The sequence below is a fragment of the Lygodium microphyllum genome, chromosome 26 (assembly GCF_053477565.2).
Source record: "Lygodium microphyllum isolate KBCC chromosome 26, Lygodium_microphyllum_v1.1.10, whole genome shotgun sequence".
Classification (NCBI taxonomy): domain Eukaryota; kingdom Viridiplantae; phylum Streptophyta; class Polypodiopsida; order Schizaeales; family Lygodiaceae; genus Lygodium; species Lygodium microphyllum.
In genome coordinates this window covers 49,492,914-49,513,201 of record NC_141160.1, presented here as the reverse complement: position 1 = coordinate 49,513,201, position 20,288 = coordinate 49,492,914, and the positions used below count along the sequence as shown (strand labels likewise).

General features: G+C 39.1%; 1 protein-coding gene across 1 annotated transcript; it reads left to right on the top strand.

Annotated features, from left to right (window-relative positions):
• The first annotated feature begins 9,266 nt into the window (after nt 1–9,266).
• LOC148013246 (pathogenesis-related protein 2-like) lies at nt 9,267–10,359 on the top strand. Its single transcript, XM_087668532.1, has 2 exons — nt 9,267–9,567; nt 9,902–10,359. The coding sequence occupies exons 1-2, from the start codon at nt 9,381–9,383 to the stop codon at nt 10,201–10,203; spliced, it is 489 nt and encodes a 162-aa protein (XP_087524658.1). The 5' UTR covers nt 9,267–9,380; the 3' UTR covers nt 10,204–10,359.
• Nucleotides 10,360–20,288: the final 9,929 nt, after the last annotated feature.

The window sequence follows — 20,288 nt, the reverse complement described above, 5'->3', positions numbered from 1 at the left end:
GCTGATGATGACCTTGACATTGATCTTTATGTCGATCTTCCAATTGATAATGAGCATGGTACTTGTCATGTTTATGATGTTGATATTCTTGAGAAAGCTCTCAATATTTGTGAAGACCTAGTCTCTTATAGTGATGCCATGTCATCCCCACAAATGGAACAATGGTAGGAGGCCATGGAAGCTGAGTATGAATCTCTTCTCTCTAAAGGTACATGGGTTCTAATTGAGTTACCACCTAGAACATACTGCTATTAAATGCAAGTGGGTTTATAAGACTAAAACAAAAGCAGATGGAACATTTGAAAAATTCAAAGCAAGACTAGTGGCCAAAGGTTTCTCACAAATCACAGGAGTCGATTATCAAGAATCTTTCTCACCTGTTGTAGAGATATACATGGAGAAACCAGAGGGATTTGTAGTAAAACATAGGGAAAATCTTACTCGCAAACTTCATCGGGGTCTCAAACAATCTTCACGAGCTTGGTATCAAAGGATTGATCTCTTCCTTACAAAACAAGGTTTTATCTCTTGTTCTTTAGATCCTAACTTATATGTCAAGTGCTACAATGATGGTTTTGTTATTCTTGCTCTATATGTGGATAATACCATACTGTTTTTAACAATCTCAACTTCCTTCAACAAGTAAAGAAGGTTTTATCTTCTGCGTTTGACATGGTTGATCTTGGAAGCATACACTCATGTCTTGGTATTTAGATTCAATGCTATCGAGAAAAGGGTATTTTATTATTGCGTCAAACAAAGTTCATTGAAGATATTATTCGGAAGTTTGGTTTGGGTTCTGCACATCCTACGAGTACTCCTTGTCTTATGAGCTCTACGAAAAACTCTCACTTTCTATAGAATGATGGACAATTAGCATTACATCAACCTTATACTAATCTTGTTGGATGTCTTTGATTTTTTGGCTTAAATTCTCACCTTGACTTAAAATGGCTGGTAATTGCTGAAAATGGATTAAGAAAGCTGCCACTTGCAAAACTTTCCCATGCAAGTGGGGGAAAGGCTAAATAGGGCTGAAGGGAGAGGGTCTCTATGCCTTAAACATTGGATTGCAACTAAACATGTTTTGAAGTATTTGAAAGGCACTAAAGATTTTGTCAGGTTGGTTTATTGACACCAACAAGACTTTGATTCTCTACATTCACTTCAACTTTTGGGTTATACAGATGCAGATTGGGCAAGCTCTTACTTATCTATGCATTCTACAAGTGGAAATTGTTTCTTTATTAACGATTGTCTTGTTTCTTGGACTAGCAAAAAACAATGTTGTGTTGCTATTTCCACTACTATAGAGGCTGAATATGTAGCTATATCTTTTGCAGCTCAAGAGTTAGTATGGCTTTGACAAGTTCTATTAGATATTGGCCATCCTCCTCTCTCCAGTACACCACTTCGATGTCATAACCAAAGTACTATTAATCTTACTAAAAACTATGTTCAACATAACAATTCTAAACATATTGCAGTGCATTATCATTATGTTTGATATGAAATAAAGAAAGGCACGATCATGATTGAACATTGTCCAAGTGATCAGATGACTGTAGATATATTCACCAAATTAGGACTCAATGAAGCACACTTGACTCTGCTGCACTCAGAACTTAGAGTTGTCTCAACATCAATCTTTGAAAGTTAATCTACTATGACATTGTACATACTCCTTGTAGCACCGTACACTTTACATATGCACATATGCCCCAAACCTCTTAGTCATCTTTGTACATAGATATTCAATTTCACTTCACATGCATAGATTCACTTTACATGCGCACAATAATCCTTCTTGATCATGTTTGTACATTTGTATATAGGAGCTCGGGTTTTTCCCTTGTGCTCCCCAAGGGTTTTTTCATGCGCAGCTAGAGACCTTTGTTGGAGTGGGGTGTTGGAGCTATATATAGCTCACTCTATCCAAACTAGGTCTCATCTATATATATGTACATTGTGATCAATATGATGTATTCTTAGGGAGTGTATATGATGTGTCTCTTCTCTCCCTATTGCGTTGTTGTGATGTTATAAGGACACAGTGTGAAAAAGTATGTAATGCATCATCATCCAACTTCTTTATTGATCTAGAGAGTCAATGTGATCTAAGCCATTAGTACTTGCATGGATTATTTGAAAATACTAGATTTTTGGATAATTTTAGTCTATTTTTGATATTATTTATTGTAAAAATTTGAAAAATTTAGAAAAATCTTCTAGATCAGGATGGCATGCAAAAAAAGCTAGTGGCTTTTTTAGCCAATTAAGGGATTTTCACAAGAAGGATAGATTGATGAAATCGCGTGTTTTGCGATTGTTATAAACAGGCTAAAAACTGCAGATTGAACTGAAAGAAGAAGAATAAGTGATCTGGGAGATCCATGAGCAGGTGTCCTACAGTTTTACCCCCCTTTCGGAGCCAATGAAGCCATCAAATTTGGGTTCCGAACAGCCAGTCATACTTGTTGCATCCACCTACTCAATTAGTTGATGAATCACTTTTGAGAATACTTTAGAATATGCATTTTAAGTAGCATCATTTTTTTTAGAGTTATATTACCGTGCTTTACTTAAATCTTTATATTGATTCAGCTAACATCATCTTTCTATCTGTGTGTAGGTTACCTTTGACGATATTTCGAGAGTAGGATAAGTCGAGGGATGAGCGATGAGGAGTTGTAGGAGATATTCACACATATGTCTCGACCAGATCAAATGGCCCGATTCAGATATATGGCAGACAAGGAGCTATCTCGGATACCATTGGAATGTTCCATGAGATCTACTTTGGCACGCTCTGATGCTTTGGTTTCTAGTAGATGAGGTTGACATTCTAGACTAGGCCTGGACAGAGGGAGTGATTCTGGGGGGTAATGCAGAGATGTGGATGATGTGAGCCTGCGGTCGGCTCAAGATATAGGTGCTACTCCTCGCTGTAGTACAAGTTCCAGAGAGGGTAGCTCAGGTGGGTGTTATGGAGGCACCAATGCAGTGTCTCCATCTCATCATTCTGGTGGATACGTGCCACCTCCAGGATTTGTTACACATGTGGGGACATCTACTTTAGTGACTCCTGCTTTTGCTTAGCCGTCTTGCACGTGGAACCCCTATGGATGCTACTTTGAGAGATACTACCCCTGTGGGTATACCAAATGTATAGGGGTTTCCCGGTTATGTCTAGGAGCGTGATCGAAGGCGGGAGAGGACACACATTAGACGTACCCTACAGGGGTATGGATATTCGCAGATGATAGGACATGTACTATAATCATGAATGATGAGGGGAAGAGGGTAATGTCTCGCATCAGAGAGTTGTGCCAACAAGTTTTTCAACACAACATCTTGGACATTGGAAGAATAGGCCCAAGGGGAGCAAGGACTATATAGTGGCATCCTTACACGAGGAGTTTCTAGTACCTTTAGCAGCAGAGAGGTTTTCCACTGTGTGGATGATAGAGTGTATGTGTGCATACATGTCACATAGACGATCGGCACGCATGCAAGGCACTTAAGAGTGACACCTCAAAGCCCAAGTGGTTAGACACAGATGATTGGAAGAGACTCAGGGAGGAGGAGACTACAGATTCTCTAGGACGTTGGTGACAGTAGCGGGAGACAGCAACAAGGGTACGATTGGAGGCATGGGTCATACATCATCTGGGGAGTGACGACCACAAGACTTATTTGGAGGACTTTGTAAGTTTTTCTTTTGTTCTTCTTGCTTTCTTATTTGCAATATCACTTGTACTAATAATCGTGTTTCTAATAGTTGTATTCTATTTTCTTTGTAGCACTCCATCACAAACCCTAATCCCAACGACTTGGAGACTCGATATGTATAGAGACATGGTCTCACTGCACTCATTGATAGACTGTACGCATGCGGCAGTGTCGTGATGCTATGCGGACACCGTGTGAAAAAGCATGGAATGCATCATCATTTGACTTCTTTATTGATCTAGAGAGTCAATGTGATCTGAGTCATTAGTACTAGTGTGAGTTGCATGGATTATCCAAAAATACTAGATTTTTGGATAATTTTAGTCTATTTTTGATATTATTTATTGTAAAAATCCAAAAAGTTAAAAAAGCTTCTAGATTAGGATGGCATGCAAAAAGCAAGTGGCTTTTTTAGCCAGTTATGAGATTTTTCATAAAAAAGGAAAGATGGGCGAAATCACACGGGTCGCGATCGCTGTTGATAGGCTGAAAACTGTAGTTTGAACTAGAAGAGGAAGAAGAAGTGATCTGGGAGATCCGTGATCAGGTGTCCTGAAGTTTTATCCCCCTTTCGGAGCCAACAGAGCCATTAGATTTGGGTTTCGAGCAATAGAGAAGGAGCTATTATTTTTGATCCACGTTTTTGTTCTACGAAGAAGCTCCAAGAGATCTAATGCCTAGAGAATGCTTCTGAGTAGTGCCAGACAAAGGATTTTAGGTTCTAAATATTGATTTGATTTATTGTGTTTTTTCATTATTGTGTTTGCCTCTTGTGTAGTCTTTATCTTCTCTTCCATCTCCTATCTCTACTTCCTTCTACCTTTGATCCCTGGTGGATTCGACCTTTTGACAAAACCCCTCCGACAGCGGCCTGGTAAGTCAATCATCTTTCTTGTCCGTAGTTATTATTTTTTTAAAAATGCATTATGTATGGTGGAATAATGTGTAGTTGTTCATTTTGCGGAGTCTGTTTGATGCTCCTTTGCGTCACGATGAGCTTTCTGATGGTGAGGATTTGTAGCTCGCACTTGGATTTGTGGAGTGCATATCCTCTTCTTTTTTGGTCTTGTGATCTGCGTAGGTATCTTCCATGTACTATTCCTTAGATGTACTTATCATCCTTTGTATCTTGCAATAATTACAGATAAAATTTCATGTTAGTTTTGGATCTCCTCTCTCTCCATGGTTCCATGTAATGTCATGATTTTTCATCAGTAATCTTGTATTTATTCTATGTATCAGTCTTGTGGGTTCAAGTATATTTTGCTCTCATCTTGACGACCATTTTGTACCCAACATGTAATTCATTTGTAGAATATTATATAGTACATGGTGCTATATGTGGCAAGGTTGCTGACCTATCAAACATTTTTTTTCTTTGTAACCGTCGCTATTAGCATCACTAATTTCTTTGCATGCATCACTATTGCCATCATAATTTACATCGCAAACCGTCGCTATATGCTTTGCAAAAGTGACAAAAATAACGATGGTTTTGTAGAGCGCTTATACTGACGCTTTTAGCAATGATGGGGGTAATTTTTTAATGAAAATTTGCATCGCTTTGAAGGTTGGTATGAGGCATATATCTTGTAGTGTTGGGATATAGCTCTATTAATTTTCCATAAGTCACATCCACTTTCTTGTTTAGTAGGTCCTTCAAATAGTAGCTCTCCTAGTCCTCCCTTAGAGGCATATCTTTAGGCTTGAACTTCCTTTTGGGTTTTCTCTTCTTCCCACCACTGAATTCTCCTTCAACTACCTATTTCCATTTTGACTTTTGTAATAGTCACTCTTCTTCTTTTCTAATCCTCTGCGTTGAGGCCACTATGATGTCTTCCACACCTATCCAAGTTCATTCGAAAATTCCATTTTCCTTCTTCTTTTACTCCACTAGATCATGCTTCCTCCTTGACTTTAATAGCATAATCATTCCTCTTATGGAGAGACTTCCTTACCAAAAGGTTCATGTCTCCCCTCTCCATGGTAAATATGGACAACTAGGACTTCGATGACCTACCACTCTACAATTTTATAAAACTTTGTCCTTCATATGCTCCTTGTTGTTTCCCTTCACCTTTATGCCTAGTCGAGTTTTGAGCTCTCCAATTTCACCTCCTCTTTAATGAAGAGGACTAGAGAGGGAGAAGAGAAGAGAGAGAACACTACAGAGAAGAGAGAGAGAATATCAGACAGAGAAAGACTATAGAAAGAGAGGAAGAGAGAGAAAGCAAGAAAGGAAGCCATGAAAGTTGGAAGGTGAAAATACTTGATTATTTGATGATTAACTAATCTCCTAACTAAGTCTCTCAATATCTTATATGCCCCATTAATATGACCAAGTATTTTCCCTGTGATAAGCCTACTCTAAGCTCGTATCTATCCCCTATATCCCACCCCAAACCCTATGATTTTTGCCCTCCAAAAAAAAAGAGAACTTATTGGTGTGGCTCATTTTGGGGGGTTGTAGAGACATGTGACATGTCAAAACAGAGCCATTGAAGTGCACTTTCAACCCATATAAGTTACACTTGGGTTTCATTAATGCAGGGTAAAAATTAGCTATTCCAAACTAGGCCAAAATTAGCTAGTCTTCCATCAAGATTATTTAGATGCATGATCGATAATGTACATTTCCTCACATTGAAAACACAAGCTTTTCTCTTTACACTCTCTACAGAGGTCCACCGGGATGAATTTTTGGCCTCGTTAATTGCCTTTGATTGAAGCATTCCTTGGCCTATTTTTGACATGTTTTATGTTACTTGCTGGCCAAAATTTTGGCTACTATTTTGAATCATTAAATGGTAGCTATGTGGGTATTTTTGTAAAAATGGTGTTGAAATCCAATATCCTTCTTGTGTTGTGGGCTTTTCTACCATTATATCAATGGATAAGTTAAGCTCTAAGCCATATATATATTTATACAATTTAGCATAATCACTAACACTTTTCACATATATTGTTGAATTGAGAAATTGGTTTGTGTATTCTCTCATAGATAAGCTACAGTGGTCTAGTCAGTACCATCTCCTAGCCCACCACTTCATCTTAACAACTAGAGAGGTATTGTTGTACTAGAAAGCCAAAATAATCATCACAAAATTCCTCAAATCTTAAAGACACAAAAACATCTAATTTCCTCATATCTTAAAGGTACAAAATGCTTTGTCACTCCATTTCGTTGTTGTTCACTCCATGGGTCAACACTACATCCATAGATTTAGATGAGACTCTTGGAAAGTCTCTCACAAGATTAAGGAGCAATAGCGCATGCACACACACACACGCACACATGCACGCACGCGCACGCGCACACGCACGCGCACACCCACGCACACGCGCACACACGCGCGCATGCACACACACACACACACACACACACACACACGCGCGCACGCACGCACGCACGCACGCAGAGTCCACTTATCAATTGTACATCCATTGTTCAACTTGAGACTCCTCGAAAAGATCTCAAACAATGAGGAGAGTAGTAGCAAGAGGAGATATATATATATATATATATATATATATATATATATATATATATATATATATATATATATATATATATATATATATCCTTACTAATGTTGCGTATGTTCCTCCAAACATAACTAACTAACAATATGTTTGCAATTCTATCATGTAGTTTAAAATTCATGTTAACACTAGGAGAGAGAGAGAGAGAGAGAGAGAGAGAGAGAGAGAGAGAGAGAGAGAGAGAGAGAGAGAGAGAGAGAGAGAGAGAGATCATATTGTATTACCATTGCATGCAATCCACATGTACTCAATATTAACATGATATGTATCACAAAACATGATTGAGCAAGAAGAGAGTAATGACGTATGGGTGAAAGAAGAAGAACAAGAATGAGACCCTGATGACATGAAGTAGACTTGATTGACAGGGAAGCAAGCACATTGCTTTATAGCTTAGACTCACTTCCCTCTCTTTGCTTATGGGATACAACATTTTACATATGCTTATAGCACGGCTTCTAGCACCACACATTTAAACAAAAGGAGATGATTAGCTTTTCTAAATGCAAAAAGAAATAAAAAATCAATAATAATAATAATATTGATATTTTTCATCTCTAGGATTCTCAATCATTTTTTGGCCCTCTAATGTTATGATCTTTAAGTTACCACTATGCCAATATAAGATGTTTATTTTATTTCATGGACTATTTGCCATATATATTTGTAGCACTTGTCACATTGTGTTGGATAGTTAAGCAAGGAATTAATGTCTTTTGTGTTTCTAGTGAGTAGTTTATCAGTTGAGATTAATACAGATGTAACTATTTTTTGTACTTACTATAGTGGAGTGCTTTTGTTGCAAGGGATTATCATTTTAGGCTCTTATTACATGGATTTATTTATGCATTTATATGCGAGATTATTTATGATTTTTATACATGTTCTCGCACGTCTTATATTATGGCCTTAAGAAAATAGAATTATTTTTATAAGGGAAGATTTATGATTTAGGTGTTAGAAAAAATTAGATAAGACTTAAGAATCATTAATAAAACAAGTCATTCAAATAATGAAAGTAAAAAGCCTAAAAGTATTCCTTTCATGATTTTTGAGCACAATTAGCAAACCAAATAAATAATTAAATCTATAGTTCAAGGAGGTGCTCACTCATATATAGGGGAAGATTATACCCATTTTGTTCTATGGACTCTTCTCTCAATTTAGATATGTCTCTCTTTTACATTTTCAATTTGTGGTTGATTGTTTGTGAAAGTATAGTGAATGTTGATAGCAACAAAGCCATGATACACATGACCTAAAATTGTTGTTGAAAAGATCAGAAAACTAGCAAATATAAGAAGTTACTCAGGAACCAAAGTCTTTCCATGAAATACCTCAAAAGGACTATAGGGTGTGGAGTATGTGCAATTTGCAATCATGTAAGCATGCGTACATGAGATCCTCATATTTTTTATAAAGCCTATGGAATTAAGATCAATGCAAATAAATGAATCACAAATGCACATGGTTGTTGGATGAGTAGGTGATTAATGATATTTCCTTGATCTATCTCGGTAAATCAAACAATTCACTTGCCACTTGGACTTTTGTGCACATCGATCCTAGACCAAAGAGTTTAAGAGACCACAAGATATCTTTAAGCAAGAGCATACCCATGTGCACCAAATGGAGCACTCCTTGCTCCGGTTATGGTGACATCTTTTGACGCTTTCCAAAGGTCTTATCATTTTGAGGGGGCACCTTCGATAGAGCGGTTTACCCTTCACAACAAAGGTGGAGATGATTTCTCCTTCAAAGCATGAATACACCAATCTATTCGCAAAGAAATAGAAATGACCAAACCTTTTGGCACGCCTGGTTTTCGTCGCGGTGGAATTGTTCAACGCCGCCCCAGCGATCGTCAAACGCTGAGCCTCGTTTTTCTTCTGCCTGGATTGACTACACGTCCCATGTCGGAATATTAGTTAAGAATTGACGCACAAGAATAAATATCAGCAACGTCTCGCCCGTCTATCATTCATCAGAACCAACGCACCCAGGCCTTCTCTCTCTCTCTCTCTCTCTCTCTCTCTCTCTCTCTCTCTGCGTACAGCGCTACTTCTTGTAAAGCCAGTTGCACAGGTTTAATTTGAGGCAATATCATGGCACCGTCGACGTCGACGTTCAGTGACAAGGTGGAGTGCAAGGTGCCCGCGAGGCGGATGTGGTGCGCCTCCTACGAGCTCGCCCCTCAATACCTCCCCAAGGCCCTCCCGCACATCATCCAGTCAGTCGACTACAGCTCCCCTCTCGCTCACGGCTGCATCGGCACAGTCTTCTTCCACAAGGGTAATCCATCAAATCATCTCTCTAATCCCCCTCCTTCTGAATCTCTTCTTCTTCTTTGGCTTCTTCTACTGCACCGCTTAATGCACCATACTGGCTTCTGATCTGATAATCTTTCGTTATTCTCCATCGCCCCCTTTCTACCACTGACATGGATCAGCTCTAGCTCGCACACCCACACTCACTATCAACATAGCGCAACGTCCCAGCGCCGGCCAGCTTAAAGACATCGGCCTTTGATGCTCTCTCTCTCTCTCTCTGTCTCTCTCCCTGGCCTGTGACCACCAGAATTACTGAGTGCTAATGGTTTAATCCTCTTTAATCCAAATTATCGCAGGTGATGCGGATAGTGAAGCTGCACTGATCACAGAGAGGTTCGAGGACGTCGACAATGATGCATTCAAACTCACGGCTGTGGTGACGAAAGGGGGAGTTCTGGGGACCTTGTTTAAGAGCTATCTGTACAAGCTGCAAATCGAGGAAACTGGGCCGGAAACTTGTATCGTCCACTACACCTTTGAATACGAGCCCCTCCACGATCAACACAAGCACGAGTTCCCACAGGAGGTCAATGGCATAATGAGCGAGACGTTCAAGCAAGTGGAGGCCTACCTACTCGCCCACCCCGACTCTCTGTAGATTAGATCCAGCAACCTCTCGTGCCAAGTAGCACAATGTCTATGGCAGCCAGTTGCAAAGGGGTTTTGGGACAGTCGTGTAAGTCCTTATAACGTTTTTTAAAGCCAATACCCTCGGGCCTCCAAATAAAAATACAAAACTTTATCTTTTAGAAAATTCTGCGGAAGTAAATACGAAGCCCGTTTCCACCAACTTATTCAAATCTACCTCGATTTCAATTGTTGTAGCATGTGCGTGTAACAAGTGCTATGTTGGGAAAGAGTGAGGCACTACGCTCGATATAGGCCTATGCTTCGCATCGGTGTTACAAACACACGTGACACAGGCCCTTTCGTCATAAGCAAAGATTCATGTGGCAACTTGCAAGAGTCGGCATGTGTGGGCACGTTGTCGATATGCTCTCTTTTGGCCCTACTTGCACATGATTGATGCTTATTGCACGTTAAATGTAAGTAAACTGTTACGTTATAGACTTATAAGCCACGAGGCTCCAGTGTTGACACAATGCTTTGAACTCCATTGCTAGGCCACCTCCATGCACCCTTCTCCAATTCGCAATCTTATCATTGTCAATCCTTCTAGAAGCCTTACATTATGAAACATTTGTGAGGGGACCTACTAGATGAGACCATTATATAGCATGCTCAAAGTGTCCCATGTGGATTCAATACAAGGGATGTTTGAAATACAAGGGATTCAATACAAGGGATGTTTAAAATATATTTCCCTTGACATATTTTTGAAATAAAGAAGGATAACCTATGACGAAGGTATTCGTACATTGTTGAATACAAAAAGGGTGTTTTGAATAGGCATTGATGAGTGGGCTTTTTGAATAGCCATTGATGAGCACAATTGATACAATTGAGGGTTTGCATCTAATGAGGCTCTTGAGATAGCATGTGCATGTCAAAAACCCTTAACTTACACAACTCTTAAATCACCCCTTATGAAAAGTTTAGAGTCACAAAGCTTAGGAAATCTATTAGCAAAGTGGTTAGCGAGTGTTACGAAGGTACCTTCAAGCCACCCCACCCTTTGCCTTCCAAGTTTCCCCCGAGTTTCCCCTAACACACCTTAGCACTAGTCTTGTGCACTCCACCTTCGAGCTAGGAGCCACCTTGAGTCCATAGTCCATATCATGGTGTGCCAAGGCACCCGCGTGATAGATCCAACCTCATAGGTCTACACTTGCAAGGTTCCAATCCACATCTCCCACCCAACAGGCAAGGAGCCTATATCACATTGTGTTGCAATTTTTGGGCTCATTTTAGGGCCAAGGGTCAGAATCCCAGTCCGGAAGCCTAAGCCCCACTGATCTCTCACCCCAAAAAAATGATAGCATGTCCCCACTCACTTCACTCAATGCACTCACCACCCCACTCTAGTTATCCGGGAGGAAGCCTCGAGTCACTACACCATGCCCATGCATACGACAAAGCTCCATGCCATGGTGCAACATAGAAAGCCTACCTACTTTCCCTATTCATACTCTGGGGCTAAGATCAACTGCCTTTGCCTCATTAAGGGCTTTGCAAAGGAAATGCTTCCATTTATATAAGATCCAATCCTCTTGCATAAGCATCTTTGCCCCTCAGTGACAACCTACTCAACATCTCCACCTTGACATACCTTGCTTGGTAGAAGAAATCTCACATGAAGTCACTATGCTCGACAAGTCAACAAAAAATGCTATGTTGCCACGACAGATGCCCCAATTATTTCTTCCCTACATTGCATACTTTTGGCTCCGCATGCTAGTGTGGCAAAGTGCAACAACTGTTAGCTTTTAGTGTGAGAAGGAGTTGGTTGGGCTCTAAGGTCTCTAACCAACTCTACAACGACTGTCTAAAACATGCTTTATGAGTCCCAATACTGGTCACATACTCCATCCTCATCTCTACCATGCAAACCTTTCAACTCCACAAGGATCCCTCCCTAATATTTCATCCCATCTAGACCTACACATGTTGCCCTCCTAGTTTCCACCTTGGGTCCCAAATACCCTAGTATACATGTAGTTAGGCTAAGCACATGTCCCTATTTCTTTAAGCTTGACTGAGGGTCACGAGCATTACACACTCTTCTAGCCTTCTCATAGCCTTCATCAACTCAATATCCCTACTTATCCACATACTTAGTCATTTCTCATTGATACTCACGGCTCCACAAGTCTTTGATACCAACTAAACCTGCCTACTTATTTTTATTGCTCATCGCACTCTACGAGCCCCTGTTTATTTACCCTCATTGGTGCATATGGGGTCCCAATGGCCCACCATTACCTACCGTATCATTGCCTTAAACCTGACTTACAATATTATTTGTATCACTACACCAGTTTCTAGAAGCCCTAGTTTGTTTATCCTCATCACACCTATGAACTCCTGGTCCCATCCTTGTATCTTATCCAGCCACATTCTGTATACTCTCAATTCCATGAGTTTGACCTTCTCTCTCCATTCACTTGCTGTACTACGTAGGCTCGCCCTAGGTCTATTAGGATTACACACTACAATCTCAGTTTATCCTCATAGCTCCAAGAGTCTTTTACCTTTTCCCCTTTTCCCAAGGCTTTGCTCAAGATGGTCATGTCCCATTTATGTTTTTGGCTCCATGAGTATCATGCACCACAAACCACACCCAACCATTTCCTTTTTATGCTCATAGCTCTTTGAGTTTTGCTCAACTTGTTTGTACTTGCTCCAAGTCCACAAGTATGAGGGCCATTCTTTAAAATCCCAGTGCAAGGAGCTCTTTATCTACAATTGACCCTTACGTTATCCTCCTAGCTATATGAGTCTTCCATTCCTTCACATTGCCATAGGGCTTCACACAAGTGAGAGGATTAATCTCACATGGATGGCATTTAGCTTGATCCACCTCTTCATTCCCTAAGGCACTCGTGAGGGATTAGCCTATGCACATGGCCCTATGGTTGATCTACACCTTTTAATCTATATGTGATCGTTCCTTTCTACTTTCAACTTAAGAAGTCTTTGAGTTTGTCAATCCATCCACAAGGCCATTCCTTTATACTCACAACACCAAGAGTCTTCTTCACATAGGTTTGCAACAACCTCAAATCGTCTTCCTCTTCTTCTGCTCACATGATGGGCCTTCCCTTCCAACATACATGTTTTTTCCACAAGTCTTCTTTCCTTTATACTCCTACTAGGTTAGGAGTTGCATGACCATAGCTCAAAAGCTTCCATCATGAGACTTTTGCATCATAGGTTCACATAACTAGACAATAAGTAGCCCCATTCCTCCATGCAGTATTTTGTCCCTTTAGCTCCCAAATATTTCCTCAAGGACTTCCATCCACATACTCAGTTCAACAATTGGAGATTAGATCCACAAGGTTCACATAGCAAGTCATGACACCTTGCCTAGAGAACCCCCACACCATTGCAAGCTTACCCATGATTACCTTTACACATCCTCCCACTTGTTGTTCTAACTTGTTTCCCCCTTCTTTATACTCATGCCAAGTCTAAGAGTTAGCTTTGATTCACAAGGCACATGTAAGCAAACAAAACATTCACCCCCTTGCACTCAACCATTCCAAAAGCTTGCTCCATGATCTCCCACATGCCCACTTTGTTTATATTTTTAGTAGGTCTAGGTGTCTTCAAATATTTTCCATTTACAAATCCTCTTGGCTCAATTTCTTTATACTCGTGTTATACCCATGAGTATAGAAGACCTCGAGACTCAAGGGTCCATTCAAAGCTCACATAGATCCAATAGACCTACCCTCACCTCATGGGAGAAGAAAAAAGACAAAAGATTCATCTTTGCATAACCAATTTTCCAATCCCAATTAGCTCCTCTAGCATAACGTGGTCTCATAACATGGCCCCGAGTTAGAGTCACATTTCATTTCAGCTCATTTGAGCATTCCACTTTTCACCCCATGGAGAGGTATAGATTCAAGCTCAATTATGTAGTTGCAGATTCCCTTCACATTTTTTCACAAGTTGTGGATGATGGTACATAGTCTCAACCCTGGTTCATTCCACATGACCGCTCATTGTCCCAATACATGAACTTGAACAAGATAGGCATGACATCTTCATTTGATGGTCACTCATTGCCCAAAATCTTGGCTGACTTGCCTCCATCCATGTAGACCACCCTAGTGGTTAGGTGTGAGATAGCGATGTTACTTTGGCTACCATCCTTGCCCCACATGTCAACAACATGGATCCCACACAAATGATGGTCTCTAGGTTTGCGACATTGAATTGCATCTAGAGCACATAGAAGAATCCAACTCACAAAACAATGCAAGGTAGACACATTCACATCACAGCCCATGCCTTGCAAGTCATAATAGAGCATAAAGCCTCTATTCCTTAAATATCCCTCCAAAACCATGACTCACTCACAACACATGGGTCACAATTTTCTAACTCATGCATGGGTATACTTGGTGCTTGGAGTCACCAAATCACATAAGGGTACATCCCAAACTCACTTGGCACCTTGAACCATCTTGGACCACACTGACATGGAGGCATCACAAGCCATTTCCCACCTCTCCCTCAACTCCCATGAGTCCTCTTGAGACTAGGTTGAAATGTCCTGTGGATTCCTATTCTATTTATGCCTATTTGATAAAGCAATAGAATGTAGATGTAATAGTGGAAGACAAAATAAAAAGAGATGAAAAGAATGAGAAGGGACCTAAAAAAGGAGTAGAGGGGGTGGCACAACAAAGCTCGAGGAGTCTACACTTCTTGCTAGACCTTATCCAAAGTAGAACATGGAAGATGTACACAAGGAAAAGAGTAGAAAGAAAAGAAACAAGAAAAGCCAATGGGAAAGAAACTGGGATATAAGCTACTCTTTGATATAGAGATGGCTATAGATCTTAAAAAAGGTTTTGAAAGAGAGGATTGTAAATAGCAAAGTCAAGTTTACATTGGGTGAGATCCTCAAAATAGAAAAAATAGAGTGTCATGAAGAAATTACAAAACTTATAAAAATATAAAAATAGTTCATGGGTGAGTCAACTCAGGCTATGATATAAACTAAAGAAGAAACATGTTTATAGGGCATACACTTGGTTTCTTAAGATGATGTAGATGTAGAGGCTACCTTTGAAGAAGCAAAAAGAGATTATTGTAGAGAAGGCTAAAGTGAATAGTGTTGTAGAGAAGACTATGATATGCAATAGAAATACAAGAGATATATGGCCTCTACACTATACAGAGAATGGAGTGACTTCATGGGTGATGCTATCTAGGAGTCATTATTCTAGGAACCATTGCGCCCATGCTTCCACAAAGACTGTAGTGAAGATAGGAGAGCTAGAAACTCCATGTGTTGCAATGATAGACCATGGATCAGATATAAATTTCATCAAAGATGGAAGACATAGGTAGCCAACAACTCTGTAGGAGACATGTATACTTCTTGTCCAAACATGAAGATTGCCATAGGAGATGTATAGGATGATTAATACAACATGGATGGAGACTAAAGTTTTGGATGATGGTTCTATATATGCAAGAATCAAGAGAGAGGATAAGAGAAGAGCAATGTTGTTTATGACAATCTATATTAATCATGAAAGAAAAAAGGATACATTGAGGGATTATCCACTATCTCTTGATGCTAGAGAGTTTTGAGAGCTAGATTTTTAGTAAGTACTATTGAAATGCAAGAGTACGGTAGTATTGAGAGGATAAAGCTCTTGCTTATTGTTGCAAGTGAAGATGCTTTTACTTTAGTCTTCTTAGGATTCTCAGCATAAGTTCCATGAAATTCCAGATAGTACGTTTTCATGGTAGAAAAGAGTATGAAAGAGCAAGTTTTATTGCAAGATGATGAGATGATTATTGGATTATATGATGGGGTATCTTTTGTAGACACAATTGTAGAGATTTTAGCTATGCTAAAAATAGAGCTAAGTATTGGGTCAACCATCATACATGTAAATTATTTGGATATGTTCCAAGTCATTGTTGAATTTATGATGAATGAAGAGTTGTATGGGAAAAAATAAAGTTGAAGCTAGAGTTGAGACAAAATACCAAGCAATGGATAAAAAGGTGAAGCTATTTAGAGTTCCATTGCCTAGAGAATGGAGAGTTAATCCTGGGTAGTTCACTATATGTATACCCTCTATATCACATGTGTTCAAAGCCTATTTATAAATATCCTTATCTGTGAAATTTCCCTTAATAAAACATAACACTTTTCATGATTCATTCTATAAGTAACCCCTTTATATGGAACCCTTCTATATGTAAAGAAGGTGTAAAAATGGTATTTCAAAAATCCCTTATGTTGAACCCACGTGATACATACATATATTTATGACTGACCTCCCTAGGGAGTTAATTAAGTTGGCTTCCAAACAACCAAACCTAAGAGATCCAATGAAAATTGACTATAAACTCATAGAGGAATCTATTGAAGAATTAAACATTGGCAATGTAGAGATTCTCTTAGTAGTAGATAGATAGAGTTTCATAGAGATGTTATCCATGCATGGCAAGGCATTCACATTTCAAACACATGAAATAGGTTGTGTGGGTCCAATAGTAGTAGCATCCATGGTGATTTTTACCATACCACACATAGCTTGGAACTTGTAGCCTATACAATTATGGAGGGCTCATTTGCCCAAACTCATAGATCTATTAAATGAAAGAATAAGAATGGGTATTCTAGAGTCTTTATGTGCACCATACTCTAACATGTGATTCATAGTGAGTAAGAAGAATGGTACACTCAGGTTTATACATGATGCCACAAAACAAAGTGACCATCCAGAATGTGGATACAAGACTAGTGGTGAATGAGTTTACAGAAGCATTCATTAGGAGAGCTATTTATTCTTTGGGAGATCTATACATAAGATTCTGTTCCCTTGGAAATCTAGTTCTGTGTTGGTGCTTGATCTCAGGTAGGGTATAGTGGGGATTATGGATCTAAGTATTGATGATTGATTTGCATGACATCAATAATAGAGTAGGCTTCCAAATGTGGATTTACTGCTATGAAAGCATGTTCCTCCATCATCATCCAAGCCATCCACCATGTTGACTATCTTAGCTACCATTGGTTTGCAAGCAACTGATGGAGGTGGAATTCTGTTTCAAAAGATCTTGATTTTTTTGTGATATCAACGAATTGACAACCAATCACAATCCCAGCTATGACTGACCTAGGCTTGCCGCAGTCCCTGAGCAAGATGCAGTAATCCTCACTTGCATGCTCTATATTCAACACAACCAAAGAAATAAAAAATGAAACACTTGATACTTTCATCAAGATTGAAGGGATAATTCCAAGAGGCCACATTCATTATTGATTTACCATGCAGACTAAAAAGGAGACTAGTTTCCAATTCATTAGCTTGAAATCCTTACATGTGGCCACTATAATAATGTTAGCTCATGAGTCACTCTCAAGAAAAACATCATTAATCAAATAATCCTCAAATCGAAGAGAAATCACTAAAATAGTGGGGTCTGACAATAGTAATGGTGAAACTAGCTCTTGTTACGCCTTACAAACTTTCTTCTCCAGTGCGGTTGTAATCAGGGCTATCACTTCAGGTTTTTGTAGTACAAGCCAATTTGGTTGAACCTTTTTTAACAAACCATCCTTGAATGATGGGACCAAATTTAGCAAATCCCCCAAAGAAATAGTGATAGAAACCGATCTCCATGTGATTTGTGCTTTTGAGTTAGTTGAAACTACTTGAAAAGAGGATTGGGCCTTGCCTTCTCGTGGTGGTCGATTGCCTTCTGCCTTCACAAGTCTTGACACTAAACTAGGATTCAAAACCGACTAGAAGTCAACTGAACACCATATTGGGGAATATGGGAATTTCCCATAAGTTTGGGACAAATGGTAAAATCTTTAGATTTTTCATAACTTGAACTCTATAACTCCAAATCGAGTGCTCTATAGCTCAATAGATTCCATTTTTCAAGCGCTTTTCAATGATAGGTCATATCATATGGTTTTGGGAAACTTATGGGCATGTTATTCATGTGCCACTTTTTTAGTATTCAAAAACTGGGAATTGGGAGATTCTCAAACTCACTAATATTGTGTTACTGTGGATTTTGCATCATCCATTGGTGCTCCTATGGTCCCTTCCACTCGTGCAGGTATTTACTTTAGACCAAGAGTTAGCTGTGGATTCTATGTCATCGTCAATGCTCCTATAGTCCTTTCCCTTGTAGTGGATATTGACTTCGGTCTGAGAGACATCTATTATAGATTTTGCATTGGTATCTATTGTCCTACAATACCTTTGCTTTCACAGGTATTGAGTGCGGTATATGAATCAACTGTAGATCCCTCATCACCATCAGTAGTGGACTTTCTCTTTTTTTATCCACGAAATTCTTGTAGGCTTCTCTAGTGTTCCTTGGAGCTTTTTTCTTGAGCAAGTGATCACACGCGACTTCTGGCGGCTCAAGTAGCTCCTTTTCCACCATATTGATTGAAGGCAAGAGGTTCTAATCCTAACTTTGTCTCTTTTGAGCGTCGTATATGAGAGCATCTTTTAGAGCCCGTTTTGAAGTAGAAAAGAGCTGAAGAGGCCATAAAAGACCAAATTTTCATGCAAAATTGAATGATTGCAGATCAATGAGCTTGAGTTTTCCTAGATGGAGTTTGGTGCCAGGAACCCAACACAAGTCTCGATTTGTCGATCGGAGTCCGTTTGACCCCCCATTGAATCCCTGCACAAGGTTTGGCGTTATGAAAGCAGTTATGTGATCTGGGAATCGGAAAGTGCATGACAGATGCCAAGTTTATATATTCCAATGCTATGAAGCTAGTCAGCCAAACGGATCCAATTTGGCTAATTTGCCCCACCAAAACAGAAAAAACCACTTAGGCCAAGGTGTGAACACAAAAGATGAACTAGATTTTTTGTGAGTTAAAACTTAAGCCTAGTTTAGGCCAAGAATCCAAGAGACATGTTTTTCCACAAAACGAGGGGGGGTGCACTGTTTATTTTTGGCATCCCCAAAATCATAGAAAAATCCCATTTTTCTACTATGCATCATGGAAGGAATGCTCAAGGCCTTGAGATGCTTGATTTCTTCACCCTCCATCACTCCAAACCGATCAAAAAATGATGCATTAATGGAAGAGATCTGATTTTAGTATTTCTCTCTTATGTCTCCTCTCTCCTCTTGTTGTTTATTCTCATAGATTAGTGTATGAGAGAAAGGGGTGGGCTGAGATGAATGATTTCAATCATGTGATGACGTGGGAGTGAAAAGGGACATAAATCGAGATTGGATGGCCGTGAAGAGTTTCAACAGGTCTCCAATTTCAAAATACCTACGTTAGAAGGTGCGATTTTATGAGTAAGTCATTGATTTCATTGTTTTATGATTAATTTGGTTGGAAATGGTTGAAAATAATTGTATTTGAATGCCAATGTTATGTTTTATTAGCCATGTTGAAGAAGTCACAAAAAATCAGTCGTATAATAATTTTATACTAAACACACAAAACACGAGACTATGTGGCTTTGGATTTTTGTTATGCATATGCTATTCTTATGGGTTGAAACATGCTAAGAAAATTATTTTTAGTAAGATCAATTAATCTAAACGAAGAAATCAATAATTTTTAGTAATTTTCTACAAAATAAATAGAAAAAATGGAGAAAAATAGATTTTTTTGTATCCGAAAAATAAAAAAAATAAGATTTACGTTTGTGAATGTATGATAGAGCCAAATCATGATGTTTAGCCTCATTTCAACCCTATCTCTTTGTTAAAGTGGGTTTTTATTGCTTTCGTGAAAGAAAAATACATGAAAAATACACCTTAAACCTACCAATGAGTGCATAACTCTAAACGGTAGGGAGACGGGGGTTGTTGAGTGTTTAGAATATGCTAAATTTTCATGTTTCATGATGCATGTCATATAGTGTTTGTGGTTGTCTAAAATTAAAAGGGTCTAGTAGCACGAGAAAGCTCGGTAAGTACTAGCCCTAAGCAATGAAGCAATCGTGTATTATAAGAAAATCATGAAAAGAACTGTTTTTGCACTTTCACAATGCTGATTTTTAATGAATAAATTTTTTTGAG